We start from the raw sequence: 24,498 nt of genomic DNA, 5'->3' as shown, positions 1-24,498 counted from the left end.
TCCCATTCCGAAGACTTGCTCAACTTCATTTCCTCAAATTCACAACCAGCTTTTGCCTCATCTAGATGTAATGTATAATACAGCATGTTACATACTTTATTAAACTGCCACTTGTATGTAGCAGTGTTGCATATTTTATTAGGGTATGCATTAACTTTGGTGCCATGTTTTCTTTTGATGGACATGTAGTTATCTGGCACCTTTCTTCTATGCTTATCACTGCATGAATTTTAAATTAATGAAATTAACAAATAATGAAAAGCTAGATTCTCCCAGTCTCATTTTGCATATTGAAGACAAGAACTGAGGGCCTTAATTCCAGAAAACATTTCAACAAAGGTGGGCAAAAAACCCCAGGGGATTTCTGAAGCTTCCTTCAGAAGTAAAGACCTTAAACACCTACACACTAAAGCTACTGATGCTCTCCACAAATCTCCACTACTTTGCCTGTGGAGAAAACATTCCAATATGTTATCTGTGTTGCATTTAGTTTCCGAGGAACTTGAGAGGACTCTGGAATGGGGTAGAGATTGCTGGAGGACTGACTTTGCCTTCTAGTGCATTTGTAAAAATATTTTCCCCAGATGTAAGTTTCCCTTGGTGAACTCCTTTATCTAAGGAAAACAGCCATTTTCTTCCTATGTACATAAAAATGTAAGGTCGTTGGCATGCTCCGGTGTGACAACAGAATGGCAGGCAACAAGCAAGCAAGCAGTGCAGGTGGCAGGTGACACAAGTCAACTGTTTAAAGGGGGCAAGTGGCACTTCACTGTGAAGTTTGGCAAAAACAGAACCGCATGAGATTACATTTCTACCTGAACATCCCTTCAATGGTATAGGCAAGAAATTGTCTCCTGTTTCCTTGCCATGCCCGTGCTCTTCTGTACACAAGCTGCATAGCCACTTGTTGCAGTTAGTACACAGACTGTGTGCAGGCCTCTTCTCTTTACATCCAGAGCAATTCTGCAATGATAATAAGAACAAGAACAACAGCTTAGACCTGAATAAAACTAAACTTAAATTTGGGGTGCCTCCCATTAACTCACAGAGATGTCTAAACTTAATGCAAATGTGGAAGTTGGACTTTTTAAAGATTGCACATCTTTTACACTTTTGCAAGTCAAAAGCATGTTCAGGTACAGAAAATGATAATAATTTTTTTAATCTATATACTGCCCTCCCCAGTCACTCTGGGAAGCTTTCAACATATATAAAAGTACAATAAAACACCAGAGATTGAATCTGCGGACATCTGGATGCAAGACAGATTCTCTACCATTGAGCCACAGTCCTGATTACACAAAAAGAATTGTCACGCAAATATCTGTTTGCGGCATGCAGTTGTGTATGAAAAGCTCTCTGCACACAACAGATGGCTGGGAGAATACCCTAGTAGACAGAGTATGTTTGGAAAGCGACAAAACAGAGTTCAAACAATTCGGATAAACACTGTTAACAAAGCATCGAGGGGAAAGCATTCTGCATATATTTGAAGGCATTCTATTCACTTTTGCTTTGCATTTTCCATGGGTGTACCTCTTGGAAAGACATAGCAGGCTCGGCCCGGATGAGACCTTGCCAAATTAATCTTCGGTACACAGATAAGGAAAACACTCTCAAACATCAAATTGTGAAAAAATTGTATATAAGCTGAGAAGCTTCTTATGGCTTGCCAAAAAAATGTATGAAGAACTAGTGACTCACTGGAAAGATAGGAAGCATAAAAAATGACAGGCATATACATATAATATTCCTGGGTAGATAGTTTGGATAGGAATTATTGATTCTCTGTTTATTATAAGCACACTGCAGCTGCATAGCTTAGTGCAAGGTTAGTTGTGCTATCTGATTTTTCGATGTGTGTGTTGATTCTACAACACTCTTAACTAAACATGTGGCAGTTCCTGAACAAGGCAATGGGCAAAACAGGCTGTAGACTAGCATCCTGTCAACTTTTAATTCCAGGGTTATGAATATCAATAAACATTTTGGTTATTCCATTTACCTTATAGCCTACATGGGGTTCCATGACAACTGATCAGCTGTATATGCTTACAGCTGTTTTGTACTGTTTGTACACTGCCACCACAGCTGGAGGCAGCAGTACTTCTGAAAGCCACAGGAGGGAAGAGTGCCCTTGTGTTCGAATCCTGCTTTCAGGCTTCGTACAGGCATCTGGTTGGCCACTGTGAGAGAAGGATGCCGGACTAGATGGGCTATGGGCCTGATTCAACAGGCTCTTCTTATGTTTTGATGTACTACATATATTATTATTTCACAGCGTGATAATCTATACAGAGTGTTTTGCTATTAAGACTCTTTCCACAAGCTTTCCTCCTATTGCAGTTAGCAGTCATGTGGGACCCCAGTTCTAATAAGGACAATAGCAGGAACAAAGGGTGAAAGCCACTCTCCCTGCACCTATGTCATTATATCAATCTGACTCAAGATTTTTGTTGTTGTTCCCAGGCAATTCTGTTAGGATGATGAACCCCCCAGAGGGTTATGGGGGCGTGCTGCAGGTTGTTCCAGGCTATGTTAGCTTTAAGTAGACTACAGCTATTACTTTTTGGCTTCAAAGTGCTTTTTAGATATGAATCTTCCCTATGCTTTTCTGGAAACGACCTTCCAGTTTTATGCTTCCTCCTGGTTTCCTTGGCTCACCTTTGCAACGGAATGAAAAGGTGGCACATAGTTGCTAATGTGGACAGCTAAACAGTGAGAAACAAGCAAGCATCAGAGGCAGGGTGAAGAACACTGGAACTGCATTTTCCCTGAATGGCATTTTTATGGGAAGCACTTTCACAAATCCTGAAATTAGACCCATCCTTTGACTCTACTCACAGTCCTTGGACCCTAACCTCCAAATTTTGGAACGTAGAATGGTTTGCACATGTAAAGACATTATTAAGACTTTTTAGTATTAGTAATTACTATTAGTTATGATTCAATATAGAGGCATTTTCCTATAAAAGTGTTTTCCTAGCTGTTTTGAAAAAGTGAAGCAACAACATTATGAAATGAGATTTAGCACTGAGTGCGGTTATGTTTGTAAAACAGATGCATTTATGCGGGCATATTTGCATTTGGTTTGCGCATCCCATTTTGGCTTTTGTGCTGACAAGTCACAAAATTTAGAGGCGATTGCCGCTACCCAATGATATACAGTAGCTCCTTCCCAAACTGAACAGCATTCAGTCTTTATGAGGCTCAAGCTACACCCAGGTTTTAATCTTTTCCTGTCTACAGTAATCTGCCAATTTGCCAACTAGATGACAGATAGTTGTTTCAACACTTTTGCACTTTCCAATTCTTATGTCATTCATCTTTGCAATAACCTTGTCAAGTAAATTAGACTGAGAAACAATACTCCAGGCAAAGTAAACACTCTTATTTGTATGCTACATCAAACTAGCTCTCGATAATCAAGACACTCCAATGTATTTTTAAAAAGTTTGCTTGTCATTCCAGGCCGGGTGGCAGAGTGCTAGAAGCAAGTGGTTGCTTTACAGAATTACTTTTGAAATGAGCTGATATAGGGACTGCGGGGGGTGGGGTGTCCAAAATGTTGAAATCTGGAGCCGCCTATATTTGTTACTATGTACTCTGATACTCCTCAACATGTAAATGTGTAAATAAACAAGAATACTGCAAAGATAGTACAAGTCTCTGTAGTATTCTCTCTTCCAAAGCAAAGGGATCCCATCAGGGCAACCCTGGCCTGAACTTCCCACTGTGTAGAAAAAGTAGAGGGGACGTTGAGGTAAAAAACTAAGATAGGTCACTCTGTCACACACTAGTTACTTTTCTGTTAACTTTTCAAAGACTGCAATTGGTTTCTAGGCCGTGCTGCTTTATCTTTACTTCAAAGTCTTCAGCAAACCAGTATTATTTAACAAAAACAAATATAAAGCAATTGCAGAAAAGATTTTCCTTCTCTGTTGGTGATTCCTGTGCGGCACTTGTGATAAAAAAATGTTTTCTCCAGGCTCGTTAGGCTTCAAGGCAAATGTAGCCCCACAAAACCACAGTATTTGATTTCAGTTGGCAGTCCCAAAGCTGCCCCTTCCTTTTCCTTTCCATGCTGGCTACAAAGAATATACTTAGATTGATTCAAAGCAACCAGTAAAACTCTTTGTAAGGTGAACATTCTAGGCAGGGAAGCAACCTCAGCTGCAGCAGCCACAGAAATGCTTATCTAATGTTTTTCATGCTAAAATAGCATACCCTCCAACATGCTGCTGATCAAAATTGGGATGCTCGTTTTTTGCTCCCAAGCTTTCGCAGGAGCCAGATGACTTGCATAAGACTTAAAAACAAGCGTCTTTTGGTCCGGTGCTCTGACGTGAGCCCACTGACTCACGCCAGAGCACCAGACCCCCAAATGGGGATCATTCCATGATCCAATCAGAAGTCAGGATGTCCTGCTCAAATCAGGAGGGTTGAAGAGTATGAAATAGTCTGCACCAATAATCTAAAATCACATCCACACCACACATGGCTTCCCCCAAAGAATCCTGAAAACTGCAATGCTCACTTCTGTAGCAAAAGGAACCCCCTTGCCTGGAATTCGCTGCTCCCTCCAGCCCTCCGCTTTCCCTCATTAACTTTCTGCCTCCCAAACGTTCTCACCGTATTTGCACTCCAGCCTTGTGCAACATAATGGGCTGTGCTGAAACATTAGGGGAACTATTGCGTCATCAAACAGGGAACAGTTAGTTACCATAAGATAAATCCCTTGGGTTTGAAACTTGATCTGCCTACATTAATAGCCACCTGAGGGTGCTTCCAGGTGTCTGCTTCCTCTGCAGCATCTAAACTGGAGGCAGAATGGGGAAGTCTGCCTTATTTTCTCCACCAGCCCTGCTGCTGCCACCTTCTTCCCCTCCTTTCCTGTTTATTTGATTTTAAGCCTGCAGACTGGGCCTCGTCTACGTTTAAGCTTACGTGTACAGCACCTGGTGTTTTTAGGTGCTTAGTAAACATGGCATGGACGCAGGTGGCGCTGTGGGTTAAAGCCTCAGCGCCTAGGACTTGCCGATCGAAAGGTCGGCGGTTCGAATCCCTGCGGCGGGGTGCGCTCCCGCTGCTCGGTCCCAGCGCCTGCCAACCTAGCAGTTCGAAAGCACCTCCGGGTGCAAGTAGATAAATAGGGACCGCTTACCAGCGGGAAGGTAAACGGCGTTTCCGTGTGCGGCTCTGGCTCGCCAGAGCAGCGATGTCACGCTGGCCACGTGACCCGGAAGTGTCTCCGGACAGCGCTGGCCCCTGGCCTCTTGAGTGAGATGGGCGCACAACCCCAGAGTCTGTCAAGACTGGCCCGTACGGGCAGGGGTACCTTTACCTTTACCTTTAAACATGGCATAGTGGGGTTAGTAGACTACGACTTGGTAGACTGGGGTTCCAAAGGCTACTCGGCCACGAAACATAACATTCAAAACTCCATTCAGCTTGGGTTGTTGCAAGGATAAAATATGGAGGGGGAGAACCAAGTAGGCCACCTTAAGTTCCTTGGGATGAAAATGAGATATGAATTTAATACTCAATAAATAAAACAATCAGAGAAGGAAGTACTTCGCAGAAGCTGAGGATCCTATCATTGCCTTCTGCACTATCAATGCTACGCTGCCTGTACTTAACCTGAATGACCATTATTTGTGACAACTAATAGTGTTAAGCCAAGGGAGTGGCTCATATTCACAGGAGACCCATTGACTTCCATTATTTTACTCCATTTATTTCAATGGGTGTACTCTTAAGTACACCTTGATTGTCTATTGCCCCTCATGTGGTTCTGTGGCCACCAGGCATGCTTCAGAATACTGTCCACTTACCCTCGCCATGGCTTGGTTTATTGTAGCAGAAGTCCCCAATAAATAAATGTTCAGCTACATTCCTCGGTAAATTGAAGTGTAAGAAAATGGGACATGAGAAGATACCTAAGCAAAGAGGTAGAAAAGAAGAACAGTTCAGGAAATAAAATAAACTGCTATTTCACAAACGAGTTTTAAAATATGTACACCAGAGCATGGCAGTGCCCCTCGGCTGGGACTGGCTATGGAACTGTGTATCTATTTATAAATATGCACAGTGTGTGATGTGGAAGATTGGAGAAGGGACAGAGCTCAGTGGTACAGCATGCCAACGGTCTCAGGTTCAATCCCTGGCATCCCCAGGTAGAGTTGAGAAAGATTCCCATCTGAGACCCTGGATATATTTACATTGCCAGTCTGAGACCCTGGAGATATTTACATTGCCAGTCAATGTAGACAATGCAGTGGAGACAATGCAGAAGCAGATAGACCAGTGGTCTCGCTTTAAAGAAGGCAGGCTTCTGCTGTTGTATATTTCACCAAAACTTTGCTTCAGGAAATGTGACCTTTTATCCTACAATTATAGTTTAAAAATTATGGGCTTTAAAAAATAAGAGAAGGAAAACATCATCTGTTATACACAGTAGTGGATAAAATATGGCCACCCCATGATATTCATTTATCAAGGTTACATCAACCAATGCTCCTCATGTTATTATGCTCCCTCAGTTTGGTCAGTTCACTGCAAATCATGGAGTGTTTTCCTGCAAAGCTGTTTTCAGCTGGGGCAACAACATATGCTGGTAATGGCTCCCAAGGGTTTGTTATTCAGCTAGAAATAGCTAGAGCTGATCGTCATCTTGCTTCCTTTTGGTGCTGACACACCTACTATCTGAGGATGCTACATATAAGCAGAGACAAGTATTCTCAGGGGATGGGGCTAGTATTTGCTTTATATTGATCACGGGAGCAATGACAGACCAGAGAGTACCTTTACTTGTTTGTGCTTTTCACAGATGAGATGATTTCATAAACTACAGTAGTCTGAAACCTACCATGAACCCTTCAGTATGGCGAGTCTGTAATTCTAAATAAATTCAATACATACATTTAAGAGATAATTATAATACTGCAGTGTATTGTAGAAATAAGGTAAATTGATGAACTGCGAATGAATATTTGCCTTTGTCAATCCAAGTTCTCTAGGAGTTACAGAATTACATTCTTGCTTTCTGCTGAAACTTCTGAAAATCGAAATCGAACCTCCATGTTTAGAGCAGTATACCTTCAATTATCACATGCTGAGGGCAAACAGGGGATGGCTCACTTAGGCTATGTACACACTCCCATTTATTTTGCATTTTATATACTCAAAACACTGGTTTGGGAAGCAGTATACACACAATGTTAACCATAATCCTGTACCTGTCCTGTTGTTTCTTATGATATACTACGTTTTTATGTCTTTCCTCAAAACAGCTTCAATCTGAGCTGAGAAAAAGAATAATGTTGTAGCATTTTAAGCTGGCAATGTTTTCACAGCCTAACATCTGTTGGGGGCAAGAATTCTGGATTATAAGGACTGCTAGTTCAGCCACGCAAGGCATTTCTTATGCTCTTAAAATCATACTTGTAGTTACTTTGACAACCACTTGGGCCTAGTTACTCAAAGATCAAAGTGACTGTATCACTCAATACATCAATTTTCCCCCTTTGTATTTCAAGTGAAAATAGAATTGCAGACCTATATAAATAAATTTGCCTGTGATTGGTTCTTCTTTGCCTTGGGCGACGTATTTTTCAGGTTTAAATTATGTAAGCCTATTTAAAATTATGTATCTAGAAAAATGCACATATATAATTCCGTATGAAGTTGTCATCACTGTACAAGCTCTCTCTGTCTCTCTCATGTGAATGCTCTGCAGAATACTCAGCTATTAACTTGTCCATTACTCTTATGATTAATTAGATTTCTGCCAGTAATTCTCTAAGGTTTGGATGTTTTCCAGTTACTCAGCATTCATTGTCCTTGAATGCACATTCCTATAAGATTCTGCCGGTCGGTAAAAAAAGGCGATACTGACAATCTTTTGTTGATGCTGTCAGCAAAGCAGTTTTTCTGTTCAGTCCCCTGTATATTAGCACAATGAAATCTGCTTTAGATCACTCTTTTATTAGACTTCTTTCCAAATACAAAAAGTATTTCATTACATTTGTATCCTGCTCTTCTAAAACAAGCTCTGGGCAACATACACATGGAGGAATTCAATGCAACTCTTCTAAGGCAACTCTTCCATTAGGGCAGGCATTTCACTTTGCCAAATGGAAAAATCCCACCTCTTCTCACCCTGGACACTGTTCTAGTGGTTCTCCCCCAAACCCAAAATTTTGGGGGGGGCACAGGAGGAGGAGGAGGAGGAGGAGGAGGAGGAGGAGAAACCCAGTGATACAAGTAGAAGCTCTTGTGCACTAGCTGAATCCCACCCATGGTGATTGTCCCTTTTATCATAATAACCACAAATTGCTGGTTTTAACTGACAAAGAGCTGCATGGCTAAGGACCTCTTTCTGCCATATGAGCATACTTGGTGCCTGAAACCAACCTCTGAGCCCCTTCCCTGTGTGCCCATGCAAGAGATGTTTGGAGGGTGGCAGTTTTTTTCAGTGCCCCCACACCCGATTGTGGAAGGCTTGACTGGTATATTTTGTCATCCTTCTGGTACCAGGTGAATATGTGTTTGTTCTCCAGAGCATGTGGACAGCACCAGTGCTCTGGCATTTGGTCCTGTTTTGTGTGTTCATCCTTATATGGTAGGGGTAGTTTTTTGGGTTGTTGGACAATGCACATTTTAAAGTACCTTTATTTCATTTTAATGGCTTTTTCTTGAATGTTGTCCCTGTAAATTGCTTTGGGGCTCCTTCAGTGTGAAGTGATGCAATAAACTAGGCCAAGAGAGAATAATTAGGACTAGTTCACCATGAGGAACATAGGAAGCTGCCTTAGATTGCATCAGGCCATTGGTCCATGTTGCCTACACTGTTGTCAGTCTGACTGGCAACATTGCTCCAGGGAGACTTTCCTAGTCCTACCTGGAGATGTGGGAGGTTCAACCTGGGACCCTACGCATGTTCTACTATTGAATGGCTGAGCAGGGATTTGAAACTGTGCTTCCTTTGAGTAATAGGGATATAAAAGCTGTCCTGTTCCCATCCAAGAAAGCAAGGGATTACCATATTTTACCGTGTATAAGATGCCCCCATGTATAAGACAACCCCTATTTTTTTTTAACCCAAAATTAAGAAATTAAGTTGTTTAGCTTTTGGGGGTGGGGGAAGTGACTTCCGCCAACCGCTCACCCACCTGCCCACCACTGCCAATTGCTTGCCACAGCCACTGCCAATTGCACACCTTGCCGCAGCCGCCAATTGTCTACCCGCTTGCCGCCACCAACAGCCCATCCCCCCACTTCCCGCCTCACAACAGCTGCCAAACACCTGCCCAATTGCCACAGCCACAGCCAATCTTCAGCAGGCCTTGCCGCAGCCACCAATCACCCGCCCAATCTCCTGCTTGCTGCTGCCATTAATCGCATGTCCCCCCTCTGCATTCACTATCTGTGTATGAGACGACACCCAATTTTTGCCTTTTTTATTTTTAACAGAAAGCATTGTCTTATACATGGAAAAATACAGTAAGCATGGAAGATGATCTGATAGGGCTAACAAATGTTGTGACAAAACTTGGCCTGCGTAGAATTGTATCTACAATTATTAGTTAAGCTTCTTAAGATAATGTTGCAGCAGTACTGGCAGTTAAATCTTTCAATATAATAAGGTTTTTCATATTTACATACCTTCCAGATGAGCTTATAACCCTACAGGAGTACAGGAAGAACTAAGGAAGGATGTGCTGTGGCAACAGAGGTGTGCTATTGTCCCACCCATAATTTTATTTTCACATTATAAGATGGGCCTCACATTTGTATTCCTGCCTAAATTTCTGAAGAAGTGTGCATGCACACGAAAGCTCATACCAAGAACTAACTTAGTTGGTCTTTAAGGTGCTACTGGAAGGCAGACCAACACGGCTACCTATCTGTAACTGCCTAAATTTCATCACTGCAAAAAATTTGCCTAGTAAGCAAAGCAACAACCAGAACTTATCTTGTTGTGGGGCCATTACACACAGTGATAAAAGCTACTATGCTTATTTTTCTAGGCTGCAAGCAACAGAGATGAAGGAATTAAAACAGCATAATGATACATATTCTCCATTGAACCACTTTTGCACCTAATTACCCAATTTCACTTGTAAGCTTTACAAGGCAAGAGCCTGCCTTTTTGGCTTGTGCTACTCTGTTAAGGGGACACGAGTGGCGCTGTGGGTTAAACCACAGAGCCTAGGACTTGCCGATCAGAAGGTCAGTGGTTCAAATCCCCGCAATGGGGTGAGCACCTGTTGCTCGGTCCCTGCTCCTGCCAACCTAGCAGTTCAAAAGCACATCAAAGTGCAAGTAGATAAATAGATACCACTCCAGCGGGAAGGTAAACGGCGTTTCCATGAGCTTCTCTGGTTCGCCAGAAGTGGCTTAGTCATGCTGGCCACATGACCCGGAAGCTGTACGCTGGCTCCCTCAGCCAATAAAGCGAGATGAGCACCGCAACCCGAGTTGGCCACGACTGGACCTAATGGTCAGGGGTCCCTTTACCTTTACTCTGTTAAGCACAATGGGAAAACCCAGGTAAGGACCCCAGATATGGGCTGCTTAAATTACCTGGGCACGGACCTGGGGGAAGCCCTCCTGCTCCATCAGCTCCTCCCCCTGGCCCAGCCTGCATCCAAATCTGCACTCCCATTTGCCAATCCTGGGCTCACATCCAGCTCCTGAAAGCTGGAGTGCCCCCGCCACTCATCCAGACAGCCACCCTCATCAGGGACTTAGGAGGTGCCTCTGCCGTCCCGCAATGCCGCCACACTGAGAGGGTGAGCGGACTTGTGTTGCTCTGTGCACTATGATGGTGCTGTAGAAATAAGTAATAGCAACGTTTGAGTTCTAAATATCAGTCTGGAGTCCTGGGTGGCATTTTTGAAGTGTGAAACACAGGACAAAATCGGAGCTGTGTATAAAATGTGACTGCACTCCATTAATATTATTTATTAAATTTGTACCCCACCCAGAGGGATTGACAACAGGTGATACAACCAAAACAAGCAATAAGCCAGACTAAAATAAGAATGCAACTACAACAAAAACATGCAAGGTAATAAAGGAAATAAAGGAAGGTAATAAAACTGCTGAAACTAGACAAAGCCTGGGGCTGTGTACACATTCATATTTACTCTGCATCCAGTGTGCCTCCAGCGCTGCTTTGGGAAGTGGTGTACATCTGACATCCTGTATCTACACATTCATGAAATACTGCGTTTTTATGCATTTTTCTCCAAACCAGCTTCAATGTGAACTGAGAAAAAGAACAACCTAGGTTTGTTTTAAGCTGGCAATGTGTACACAGTTTGGGTTGTGTGGCTGTGAGAGAGAGTGCATGCGCAATGCTTTCTAATTGTCACTGAGGCTCGTCCACACTTTGCCTGTCCTGTGCCTAGAAAGCACGGGTCCAAGAGATTTTCTGCTTGTCCAGTGCATCTGCACCACCACTTTCCCCAGGAAAACCTGCAGGTTACCACTGAATCAAAGCAGGTGTCAATCCACTGAAAATCTGATTGTCGTTTACTCCAATTCAGCAGTAAAGACCAGGTTTCCCCAGGAGGAAGCGGCAGGACAAGCATAAATGTGGACAAGCCATGAGTTTGAATGTAACTGTGTTTTCCTACCATTTCTCTTGGCAGGCAGTTTCAAAGTGTGAAGGATCTCACCAAAGGCCTAGGTGTGCACCCTTCAAATAACTAATATGCAGCTGTAGAGGCCAGTCTACAACCCACAAAGTACTTGACTTTGGGTCTGATTAACTCCACTTCAGCATAACACGTTTAGCTATTAAATGCAGTACATATCCCACCTCAAAGGATTAAATATTGCTAGTTTTGATTTGACTCTTTATACACATCTGTTTAGAGTCCAGATGGTTGCCTGGGGCAACACATGAGTCATGACTCTTGCCAGGGCTGCTTCACACCATTTTCCAATGCAGGTTTAGGCAGAAAAGTTGTACAGCTGTCCTATCCTATGTTCAGACTGGATGGGGTTAATCATCTGAAGCGCATCTACCTCTGATCAACACACTGGCAATAGGGAGGCTCCTATAAACAATTCAGTGAACTTGTTTGAAATACCTTTTTGCTTCCTTTTTCTTAAGTGTCATGTGGGTATGAGAGGACTGACAACTTCTGTTTTTCAAAAATTCTGCTGGCTGGGTGAGCCAGGGAGCACAACACAACAGACTCCAACAGGTCAGGTAGTGGAGGAAATAGCAACAGGTTTCTGCAATGGACAGAGGGAGTGGACTGGGGGGGGGGGTTGAGTTGTAATGGAAAGAGGGCAGGGGAATTATTAACCATCCCTTTCCCCACTGTTATCCCACTTAAAATACCCCTTTCTTATTCAGCTTATCACTAAAATAAGCAGCTATTTGGGTTTATTACACATGCCTCTGTGTTGCTTGGCATTTATTCTGCATTCATGGACAGAAGAATTGAAGCTCACATACTAAATATATATGATGCCTCCTTTTACTAAAATGATGATGATGGCCTTACTGGGGAAAATATAACAATATAGAAAATTTTTGGCTTTTACATAAACAATAACTGTCCCAAAGGCTTTGATTTTTAAAAAAAACACAGGATTTTTTGTTTTTCTTGCAGATAACTGATTTGCTTTGATAATATTATGAGGAATAGAAAAGTAAATCCATCTGGCAAATTATCTTAAAACATGTCTTTCTTCATCTTAATCCTGCCTACCTAAGATCAGACTGTAGAACCTCGCACCCTCCCTCATCAGGATGCCGTCATGGGCCAAATTTGGAAAAGTGTGTATTTTTTCCCACATGGACACACAAGCCCATGCATGCTTGGACAGGCAAGACAGACCTTTCTACCATTTCTCTCAAAAGACTGTGTGTGCAGAAGCCACTTATTCAAACACAAATGTATTCCAAACATGTAAACACCGAAATGAGTCTGTATGTCTGAATCAGCCAGTGTATTTGGAGAACTGAGAGCTACAGTGACCATGACCTTCAGGCCTCCTAACTAACCAAGGAGACTCCCAAACAGAAAAATGTAAAAAGCAAAAGGGCAACTGTTAAATAATGCTAAGTCTTAGGTAGATGCAGTTACTGCATTCGGCAAATCCCCTGTTTGATTGTCTGCCTAAATATCGGTAACAGCTTGATTTTGGTCCACAACAAATGTGTTTGCATCTTGCTGTCTGAATCTTTAACCCCACGGGATACAATTGACCTTCAGTTACCCTGGGCTGGCTAATCAAGCTCCACTTGCAATACTTGGTAATTTTAAACCTGTACATTGTAGAGATGCAGAACTCCCACTCCTACCCACCCCCCGCTGCTGTCTGCTCTTATTACCTTCTAAACCTTAATGATGCTGCTCCCATTATCAATGCATTTTCCTTTGGAATGGCTATCCAAACTTAATCAGCATAACACGAAGCACGCCAGCAAAATAACCTCTCTGCCTGTTTACAGACAGTGAATCACAACTGACAGACAGCTGTTCCGACTAGAAATGGGAAGTGCTTATGCCACCCTCCTTGCAAACTGCTGCTAGGCTATGTTATTTATTCAGGAAAAAAATTACTTTTCATGTTGGCTTACCTGTTCTCTCTGGAAAGCAGCCACTTAAGAGAGGAGCACAAATAAGTGTCTCTTGGCTGAGGAAATGGGTTGTTACTAAGCAGAAGAGCGTGCACCGCGTAATCCCTGGAAACAGCTTTTACTGTACAGCGTCAGGAGTGCTGATGAGAGAAAATGACTAGACCTTCCCGGTGTTCATCTGGGGCTCCTTTCCTGTTTGGTAAAGCCCTCTTCAAAAACTAGGCTCAGAACAGAGACCATTAACGTGCCTTTATATTCCCCTCTTACTTCTCAGTCTATGGTACGTTTTCTCAGCTGTTTTTCCAGATCAATAGAAAAAGGGGGGGGGGGACAATTCCATGGTGAGACAGAAATGAGAGCAATCATTCTGTTTTTAGCCAGATCTTCTTTAAAAGGAAACTCTCAATATGGCTTGTAACAGATGCTTGCAAACGGAGACTAGAGAGGTGTCTTACTATCAACCCATCAAGAAGAAATCACAAACAATAATTCACCCCAAGGTACATATTCAGCTACCTATGCAACTGCTGAACTTCAGAACTCAGTGTCATCTAAAGCCAAGGAAGGTATATTTCTGGAGCCTGTGCTTTACAGAAACCTCTTTTAAATACAGCATATCATTATTACACCTCTGCTGGTGGAGGAAAGAGTATTCAGCATTGCCCTAGAGAGCCACTGTTTGTACGTATGAAGAATGATGCAATCAGTACATCTAAAAAGCAATCCAACATGGGATTGTACAACTCAAACAACAGTGTATGAATATCAATAGACCAAATTCAGTTCTGGGGTTATCACCATGTCCAAATTAGGATATCTTAATTTCTGTAAAATGCAGCTCATCAGTCTTGAAAATACTGTTACCTCTTCACATGGATTGATGCTATTTATACTTTTGACTGAAAGAGGCAGGGAAGAATATACGCAGGATCCACTTCTTTTGAAGCTTTCCCGATACCTGTTTTGAACTGAATCCAAGCTTCTTTTAAAAAGACAAAAATGAGATGCTGTAGAAAAAATGCATTATTATAGAGAACTCTGACTGAAGTAATGAAACTCGTTAGGTCATCTTCAGATGTGGCTAAAGTTGGCTTCCCATCTATAAACCAAATTTTAAAACTGTATGGTCAAGGACACTGGTTTTTAAATGGTGACCCATGGTGTACTTGTTTTTTATGTCTTGGAACCCCAAGGGCCATAGCTCAGCGGTACAGCATCTGCTTTGCATGTTGAAGTGGCAGGGCTGGGAACATCCTCTTTCTGAAACCCTGGGGAGACCCTCCCATCAATGTAGACAGGACAAAGGGTCTGACTTAGTATAAGGCAGCTTTTATGTTCCTGAATTTATAAAACAATGGCAAAAATAACAGGAAAATGTTTGTACCCCTTTCCTGAGCAAACAGTTCCCAAACAGCAAATTATGACTAAATTTCTTCTGACATCCCCTTCCGCAAAAAAAAAAAAAAAGCTGTACTGAAAGTGTGAGGTAAAAATTAAGTGTCAAGGTACTCGTGCAGCCCACTTGGTATGAAAAGTTGGGCTGCCCTGTGCAAAATGGCTTCTACAAGACAAGGGCAGGAAGCTAGCCTGCTTTTTGTGGCTGGTTGCAAAACAGATTATACTTTCTGTTGAATAACCTGTTGTATAACAAGCTTCTGCTAGCAAAAGTGTTGCGCTGGATTTTATATTGCACAACCATTATTCTCACCCCCATGATAACACAACAGCGTGGTCAGAGAACATTGAATCCAGGCCTTTGAGTTGAACATGAGGATTAGTTTACATGGTGTTTTGGCCACAGGTGCCATACGAGTGATACCACACCAAGGAAACAGTTTTGTGTTTTTAAAGTGTTCTTTAAAAGCCTCCACTGAGACATAGAGCTCACATTAGTGACCTGAACCACCAGCCTTAAATCTGTTTATTAAACATTCATTCCAATTTACTTGCACAAAGCTTTTGCAGAAGTTAGACTATGTTCAGTCATTATTAAGCATTCATTCTAATTTGTTTGTGGGGTGATTATACAACAATGAACATTCATTCTGATCGGTTTGTATGAGTTTTACATCTTCCTGTCAATCATTCATTCATCTCACATTTTTCAGTGCATTTACCCATCACCAGTGCTTTTTTTCTAGAAAAAGAGGTGCCAGAATTCCCCATGAATGCCTCCCTTGTTCTCTTATAATGGCAATGGCGCCCAACTGAGAGGTGCTGGAACTGAGCTCCAGTGAGTTCCAGCTGAAAAAAGCCCTGTCCATCACTTTCCTAACTGCAAAAGGAGTGTGTGTGCTTGTAAGTGAATTTATTGTGAAGGATGATGGATCACTTTAATCAGCTTTAATTGCTCAAATCTAAATTTCTGATATGTGCTTGAATCCCTCCCACAAAATAAGAAACAGTCTGAAGGTGCCCTTATGATGATGATGATGTCAACAACTGAATATAATATTACATCACTGGATACCAAAGAACTTTAATAAAAAGTTATTCTTTAACTAAATATATTGCTATGTTAAGTAAGTCAAACAGTGAAAGTAGTATTCAGCATCTGAATTTGGATTTTTACTTAGAAAATCCATCATGACAATTCATATCTGAGTAATGCACATGAACCTACATTTGTTTCAACCTGATAAAATTTCTATCCATCTCCCAGATAATTTCACCTGCCTTATCATCCTTCCTGCTTCTCTAAGCAAATGTTCGGATAATAACTCTCAAAGAGCATTAACCAATTGCTCAGAACTCTTGATATTATTCACATTTTCTCTAAGGCCCAATTAGGGGATATCAGGGAGTATTTTAAAATACAAAATGCTGTACTGTATGTCTTCATATTTACCTAACCAAGCCCAGCTGCTCTGCTCGCCTTTTGAGTGGGCAGCAGCAGCAGACACTGACCAAAACAGGTCTGAAGCAACTCCAACTCAACCACCTTGAACACTTATGCAAACTGCTTGCAACATTTTATTTACTCTCCAACCTGAGCTCTTATTGGTGTGATTAATAAAGTTATGCTATTATCCATACCTCGGGTGAATGTCTAATTAAAACTAAGGGGTATTCATTTTCAGACAGCATTGCATGTAACACATTGCATCACTTGCCTTTGGAGAGGTTTCAACAAAGCAATTTTACGTGCAATCCCTATAATCTAGGGCCTGTAATGTGAAGCTAGCAAAAATAGCAGGTGCAATTATAATTCTGGTTTTTTAAAAAAATAATATGGTGAAATTCTCCATCACCTTTAACGTTTCTATTCACTGGACATCTAGCGGCCATGATGGCTATAGTTTGGTGAGCTTCACATTCTGGAATCCATTAAAAAAAACTGACGGGAAATGCCTGCCTTCAAATTCACTGTCTCATTCACATGTGGTGGACTGGGAGGTGGTCACCTGTTTTTCAGGAGCGGGGAATAAACTGCACAAGGGTTATGGAATGAATGTGCCTTACCATTGGTAGACATAATGTCATCCCAGGGCAATGTGGGTTTCATAATATGATGGATGCTCTTTCTCACTTATAATGCCTCAAAAAAGAAAGGGAACAAATGGAGCTTTTAAAACAGTTGAGAGAACAACCACGCACTCACTGCCAATAGTAAGCCCTCTCACTCCCACTAAACTTTTTCAGTTTTCACTCTCTAAAATCTCTCCCTTAGTCTTAGGGAGACAAGCCGCTCCCAATTTTGAGCCAAAACCTCTTTCCTGAAAACTTTCAGTTCAGCACTCAGATTCCCACAAGTGTTGCACTTACTACATGATAAGCAAGCAAACAAACCAACAACAAAAAAACCCCCGCAGTTCACTAGCAGTTCTGGTTAGCTATTTGAGTTTAACAGCAACTCCCTTGGAAAAGGAGGGCATGGAATGACATCATCTGGAAGGTTCAGAGACAGCTGAGCAGTTCTCCAGGGTAAAATGCAACATCTCAAAAGCGGATTCAGCAGCAGGGAATGGCAGATGCAGCTCATGCCAGATAAGTAAGCACTTCTGTTTTTCTAGCACCCAGAAAGGAGCTGGGTTCCCCATTCAAGGATCAAATATTGTATATCTAGTGAATTTCACCTGCTTCAGAAAGGGCAAAGCATCTCCCACAGAGATTGCTCTAATACACACGATGGGCTGAGCTCCTATTGCTCTGTCCCAGCTTCTGCTAACCTAGCAGTTCAAAAGCACACCAGTGCAAGTACAGTAGTACCTCGGGATGCGAAAGGGATCCGTTCCGGAGCCCCGTTCGCATCCTGAATAGAATGTAAGACGTGATGGCACGTCAGCCCGTGCGCAGGTTGCATTTTGCCGCTTCTGCGCATGTGTGTGACGTCATCTTGAGCATCTGCGCATGCATGAGCGGTGAAACCCAGAAGTAACGCGCTCTGTTACTTCCGGGTTGCCACGGAGCACAACCCGAAAGCACTCAACCTGAAGCACATTCAACCCGAGGTATGACTGTAGATAAATAGGTGGAAAGGTAAAGGGCATTTCTGTGCACTCTGGCTTCTGTCACAGTGTCCCGTTGGGCCAGAAGCTGTTTAGTCAAGCTGACCACATGACCCAGAAATCTTTCTGTGGACAAATGCTGGTTCCCTTGGCCTGAAGCGAGATGAGCACCGCACCCCATAGTCGCCTTTGACTGAACTTAACTGTCCAAGGGTCCTTTACCTTTAATAACCAATAAGAATATATTTGTTTCTCAGGAAAAGGGTTTGTTCAGGGATGCTGCTACCCAGGTTGTACATAATAAGGAAAAGTACTGACAGATGAGCACACATACACACACACAAGCTGGATACAAAAGGGCTCCCTCCACTCCCCGGGCTCAGACATGCACATTCGGCACAACTGATCTCTTTAAAGCCACATAACATGCTGAGTTCAAATGTCAGCAGTTCCCTGCCCCTGCACTCAGCAAGCATGGACAATAGCAGGATACTTTTAGGCCGTGTGCATCACATGTGCTTTCTAAAGGCACCTGTCCTTCACAGCTAGCTCCCTCCCATGCCAATGTCATTAACAGCCCAATCCTATACCGTATACTCCTACTGTGTCGCATGAGGCTTATCTCCAGGAAACTGGGCTTAGTAGTTTATATGCAGCTTTAAACTCCCACATAAATTTTAGGATGATGCCCATATAGTTGCCCACAGAGTTCAGCCTACCTTGGCTTTCTCATTTTTATCCACAGCCTTCTTACTGGCATGGCCATACAAGTCCCTTCCAAGCAGCTTCAAACAATATCCATTGGTCCTCCAAACAAGTTTGAAATGGATAAATACATTTGCCAGATTACTATTCTGTTATGAACAAGAATGAATAATAAATTGTTCCCATATCTACAGCTATGTGATTAGTTCACTCAAGGCTATTCCAAGACATATAGGTGTCCTGGACAGAAGTTATGGATGTGAATGTTTCAGTCAAGACAGTAAATAACACCTTTGAGGCTTTCTCAAAATATTTTTCCCACGTGTGGGTGATACAAGAGAGGACACAGAAGAAAACCGGATGTTCATGGTAATCAGTATAGGACTTACATTCACAAAATACAGGAGTTACACCTCCTATCAGAAAACTTCAGATGACTCTACCACCCGGATCTGTATGCTTGCTTCGCTGTCTATTCCAAAGATGTCCATCTCTTTTCATATAACATGCTGCTAACCCTGCCCCAATGGGGCCATGAGCTCTTTCCTTACCCTCCCCTCCCTCCCTCGGAAAACCACTGCTCCCCACCCCATTTCAGCAGCTGATTATTCAGTAATTTCTGAATGCTCAATGCCCAATGGTGAAGAAAAATGTCCCTTTCATCGTATAGATGGGTCAGCCCCAAATTCATCATTGATTATTTTATCATAGAGTAGATAGCCACATAATTCAGTCTGTGATCATGCCTAGCCTTGTCACAGCTGTAGAGTCAAAGTTATCAAGTACAATATCCAACACATAAAAGACTACTTTTTGCTGGGCTCAAATCAGGATAGCTCCTGTCTTTCACTGCCTCTCAATGGTGTTCAGTACACACAGTAACATCACTTTACTGAGATCCAGATTTGTTTTCCTTCCTTTTCAGATTCCTGACATATTAATTAGAGATTTGCACCTGGTGCCTTGTGGGGGCCTATGAGAATATCGCTGTTGATTGATTCTTTGCCTTGTCATTTCTCTTCTGTTTTTTTAAGCACATAATAATTCCTGATTTATAACAAAAGATGTGAGACACATAATTAATTACCGTTCCTGCCCCCTGTTCTACAGACTGCAGAATCTGTTGGCAGACACAGTCAGGCATTTTCTGAATTGACTGAGGCATGCTAAAAAAATATTGCTGACATTCCCTACCCCATCACTGCCACACCCCAGAAAAGCTAAGTAAAATGTGTGCAACATATCCATACTCACACTTGCAGATTTCCCCTTAGTTTGAGCCGCAGCAGCTCACAGCACAGAACCACCCAAACTGCTCTCTAATTGAAAAAGCACCCTTGGGATTTAGTGCACCATCAAGTTGCTATGGGCAAAAGCAATCCCAGGCACACATACAATACAACACGGGAACAACCCAAGGCGGAGTTCCTGCTTGCATCCAGGCAACCTGTTTACTGAGATTTCATCCTGATTTCTTTGCATAAAGTTTTCAAGGTGGTGAGCTGACATTGGCTAATTATTGAGCATTCATCCCAATTTGTTTCTGGGGAGGTTAGATAATGCTCCGGCAAGCAAATGTTATCTCAAACATTCCAATGCATTTTCTCATCACTTTCCTTATTGCAAAATGTCCAATTTTGAAAGGAAGTGAGCTTGTCGTGAAATAGCTCTAAATCAACTTTAATTGCACAACCTGAATTTGCCAGCATATGATTGAAATCCACCTGAAAATTGTGACTGTCTGGAAGCACCCACAGTGTGATTCTGCCTTTGAATTACAACCACTTGATGGGGATAGGATCACTACTAGTTCCTTATGCTGGCAGAACAAAACTTTGAATCAGAGTAGTGCGTTAGTTTGCTGGCAACACTTGTACCCTGCCTGTCCTCATAAAAAGGCTCAAGGTGACTAGCAGCAAAATCAAACAATTAGCTAGCAATTTAAAACATAAGTTACAAAACCATTAAAATACTATAAACAGCAATGGAAAAACAATAACGGAGCAGTTTTCAAAAATTACAAACAGTTTTCAGATTACAAACAGGTAGAGAGAGTAGTAAAACCAATACAATAAAGCCATCATCTGTAAACAAAAATCCTTCTTACATAGAAAAGTTTATTCTAGCTTCTGGAAGGCCATTAAAGAAACAGTGAGACACACCTTCCCCAAAGAGAATTCCAGAGCCCTAGAAGAAGACACAGAAGAGGCCCCTGTTGCACCAGAATTATGCAACACTGGCATTATTACCACAGTACTCACTAACACAAGTGGTTAAATGGGCAGAGTTGACATCTAATGCACAGAAGTCAGTTGCAACAACAGTGTAACATACCAAATTAAAAGACGGAGCAAAGTTAAATAAAACTAAGGAATCAGTGGAGAGCCTAAGGTGATTGCCCTGTGCTATGACCACGATCACGACTCTACCATGCTGTCACACCATATCATAGGACAGGAGTCTAAAATAACTCAAAAACAAATCACAGCTTATTTATATATAAATACATCGAGGCGCAGGACATGGGGCTCTATCTTATGGTAGACAACTAAGACCTTCAAATGTTGATGAAAAGAAATACTTGGTGTGAAGGAGAGGAATGTTGTTAACATTTTTTTCCACAATAACTCACAGGAACATGGGACTCCAGATGCAAACATCCATTAAGAACCTCAGCTCCACTGCTGAGGTGCAAGGATAAGGTAAGTAAGCAAGCAAAGGCAACTCACCAGGGAAGGGCAGACCATGCCTCCAAGTCATCACAGCATAACTCTTGCTCTTTTCCATCTGTTTCCCCTAAGCAAAGAGATGGGTATGTGAGTCCTCAAACACTCATGACTACAGTGTGTGTGTGTCCCATAGCCCCCACCTTAAGGAAAGAACATAAACAGCACTCTCTTACTCAACAAGCTGGAGCTGTCTGAATGATGGTGTCCTCCATATGTTCAACCAAAGCACATCTTTCCTCTCCAGGCTCAAGCTGTTTTTGCAAATTTGCAGCTGAAGCTGGCTTTTTAAAATAAAAAAGGTAGACTGCTTGTGCGAAGCATGAAGGAAAAGATGGACAACACTGATAGATGAGCCAGAGAGTGATTCACTGGCGTGACTATTACTCATTTCAGTTCAGGGAGGCTCTCCCAGCAGTAAACTCTGAGCTTTTTATATTAAGGCTGCAATCCACAGAATACTTACTAAAGAGTAAGCACCAGTGAACAGAGCAGGGGCTTACAGCTTTGTAAGCATGATGTTGCCCTAAGGTTATATATTTGCTTAAGGTACTCAGCTTTGCTTCCTTTTTGCATCTCTAGCAGAACTTTATATTGAGCCAAATAAATTGTCAAATAGCAGAACAGTTGTAAAAAGAACACAGACAATAATGGTGGATTTGAAAATATTGAATAATTTGAGAAACAATGTCATTAAACTGTGACCCAAGCTTGAGATTGTGTAAGAAAGATTTCTCATTCTTTGTCATTAGGATGCTGGACAAGTCACTAGTGTCTGAACCATCACTACAGAGGTCAGTAGCACAGTAAAGTTGCTTGCAGACTGTTTGTTGAGCTTCTACCTGATTTGTTTGCACAAAATTTGAGGAGAGGCTATATGACATTATATCAAGCAAATGTTATAGCACACTTTCCAGTGTGTGCAAGAATGCCAAATTAATGTCAATTGTACACACAGCATTTTCCAGTATGCCACTGAACCATACCCACAAATTGTGACTGTCTAAGCACCCAGCATTAAATGCTAAACATTTCACTAATTAAAGGGTTTACCTCCAGAATGCTGGTGCAGTAGTGAAAAGTTCATATAAAGGTCTGGGATCCTAAAATGATCATATACAGTATTTCCAGAAAGTTGTTATTCAAATACTACCAAGAGAAAAGCAAGAAAAACTCTACACAATATAAGAAACATCTGCCCAAGACCTGGTTATGCAGCATATTTTCATAGGATAAAACTTGCTGTGTATCACTAAAATTATGCAATTGGTCAGTAGTCCAATAAAAAACAAACCTTATATTCCATTGGTGGGTCAGCAAAATATCAGATTCTCCTTTTCCCAATGTAATTATCTAAGATGCATGTGACTTCTTTGCATGATCTTAGTTGAGCAATCCCATTACATTTTGCTCAGGAAATAAACTGTTATCCCTGGGAGATGCATATAACTACAATTATTAGACACACTGAATTATTTACAATAAAACAGAGGAGTTTCTAGGAACAAATGAAAATGTTCAGTCTTTCTATTATTGTGTGCAGACAGTGTCATCATATAGTTTAATCCCCAGGTGGTACTTTATTTAAATGTACTTGGAGGAATCAGGAGTTTGCTGTTGCTGTTCTGTATTGTAGAGACAATGAAGTTCATATTGAGTTTTCTGACTGGTGTATGCTCTAACCCTTCCATGACATATGGAACACAATAAAATATGTGCCCTGTTTCCTGGATTTTGTTACAATGGTGGCCAAAGGCACTTGTGTATTCTATAACATTCATTTGTAACCTCATACCCCTGATTTTAGTTCATCTCCTGCTTGGAAGTGGATCTTCCAGGATCTTCTGGGGACAAGAAATGCTCACACAAAAATATCAATTTTGCTCTGGGGCCCATTTAGCACAAGTCAGGCCACCTAGTGTCAGATTTGCCCCGTGCCATTGCATCATTCTGATGTTAAAGATGTGTATATGGGTTTGTCACTGTTTGAACTTAAGCTTTGGAGTCAGGAAGACAAATATGTCCCCTTGCTCTGGAATAGTTATGTTTCTTGAGGTGGGGGGAGCACAGCTTACTCACCCGTCCCCCAAGTCTTTCTCATTTATTTTAATCTGACCTATACCCGCCCTGTGGAACGCCCTCCCACCAGATGTCAGAGAAAAATAACTACCAAATTTTTAGAAGACATCTGAAGGCAGCCCTGTTTAGGGAAGCTTTTAATGTTTAATAGGTTATTGTATTTTAGTGTTTTGTTGGAAGCCGCCCAGAGTGGTTGGGGAAACACAGCCAGATGGGCGGGGCATAAATAATAAATAATAAATATTATAATTATTATACCAGGGGTTGACAACATTTTTGGGCCAGTGGACACATAATGACTTTTGAGAGGGTGCTGGGGACAAAATGGCTGCTATGGGGCTGGCATGGCATAACACAAAACCGCAGCAGTGAGGAATGTGGAATAACACACAATTAGAGAGACAACGATCCCTGACCACGTAAGGCCGTATACAGCTCAGGACCAGCTTCCTTAAGACTGCCTTATACCTTACACACCCAGAGTACCTGGTACTGATAGTAAATAGCAAGTGTTCCAAGCAGTGCTGGGTGGCCACCTATTAAATTTCCCACTATGCTGCAAAGTGATACTACATCACATTCCCAACGCGGAAAATGAAAAGGCTAGTATAGCTGCTTCTTGGAAGATCAAGCGAGAAAGGGGAGCAGCACAGCAGGTGGCTTCATTAATGAAGTACTGTACGGAATAAATATCGACAGCCCGAGGCCAATGCTAGGTGTTTCTACTCAGAGGAAAGTCTCTGCTCACTCAGTTCAATAGGACATAGTCCCAGATGTGTATAGCTGTGCAGCCTCAGGGAGTCTGTACCCCTGAAATCAAAAGGACTCGTTTCTGAGCATGCCTGAATGGCAAGGCTGCACTCCGAGGAACATACAGTTCAGGGACCAAGGGCCCCCGCTGGATACAAAAGGACAACAAAATGACTTGGCT

General features: G+C 42.0%; 1 protein-coding gene across 4 annotated transcripts in view; it reads right to left on the bottom strand.

The window, feature by feature from the left end:
- Window positions 1-24,498, bottom strand: part of TRIM66 (tripartite motif containing 66) — a 62,471-nt gene extending 37,973 nt beyond the window's left edge. The window contains exons 1-5 of one of the 4 annotated variants that reach the window (XM_083755769.1): window positions 24,394-24,498; window positions 21,665-21,768; window positions 21,492-21,558; window positions 5,835-5,939; window positions 816-963 (exon numbers count right to left, since the gene is read on the bottom strand). In XM_083755769.1, coding sequence (XP_083611895.1) covers window positions 816-963; window positions 5,835-5,843 — 157 coding nt within the window. In that variant the 5' untranslated portion in view covers window positions 5,844-5,939; window positions 21,492-21,558; window positions 21,665-21,768; window positions 24,394-24,498. Of the gene's footprint in view, window positions 1-815; window positions 964-5,834; window positions 5,940-13,609; window positions 14,237-17,071; window positions 17,148-21,491; window positions 21,559-21,664; window positions 22,477-22,541; window positions 22,735-24,393 lie in introns of those variants that run through there. The other 3 variants (XM_083755770.1, XM_083755771.1, XM_083755772.1) reach the window with 3 other exon arrangements.

The sequence above is a fragment of the Podarcis gaigeae genome (genome assembly GCF_964106915.1).
Source record: "Podarcis gaigeae genome assembly, chromosome: 1".
NCBI lineage: Eukaryota > Metazoa > Chordata > Lepidosauria > Squamata > Lacertidae > Podarcis > Podarcis gaigeae.
The sequence above is the reverse complement of the archived record's forward strand: the minus strand, read 5'-3'. Positions and strand labels throughout refer to the sequence as shown.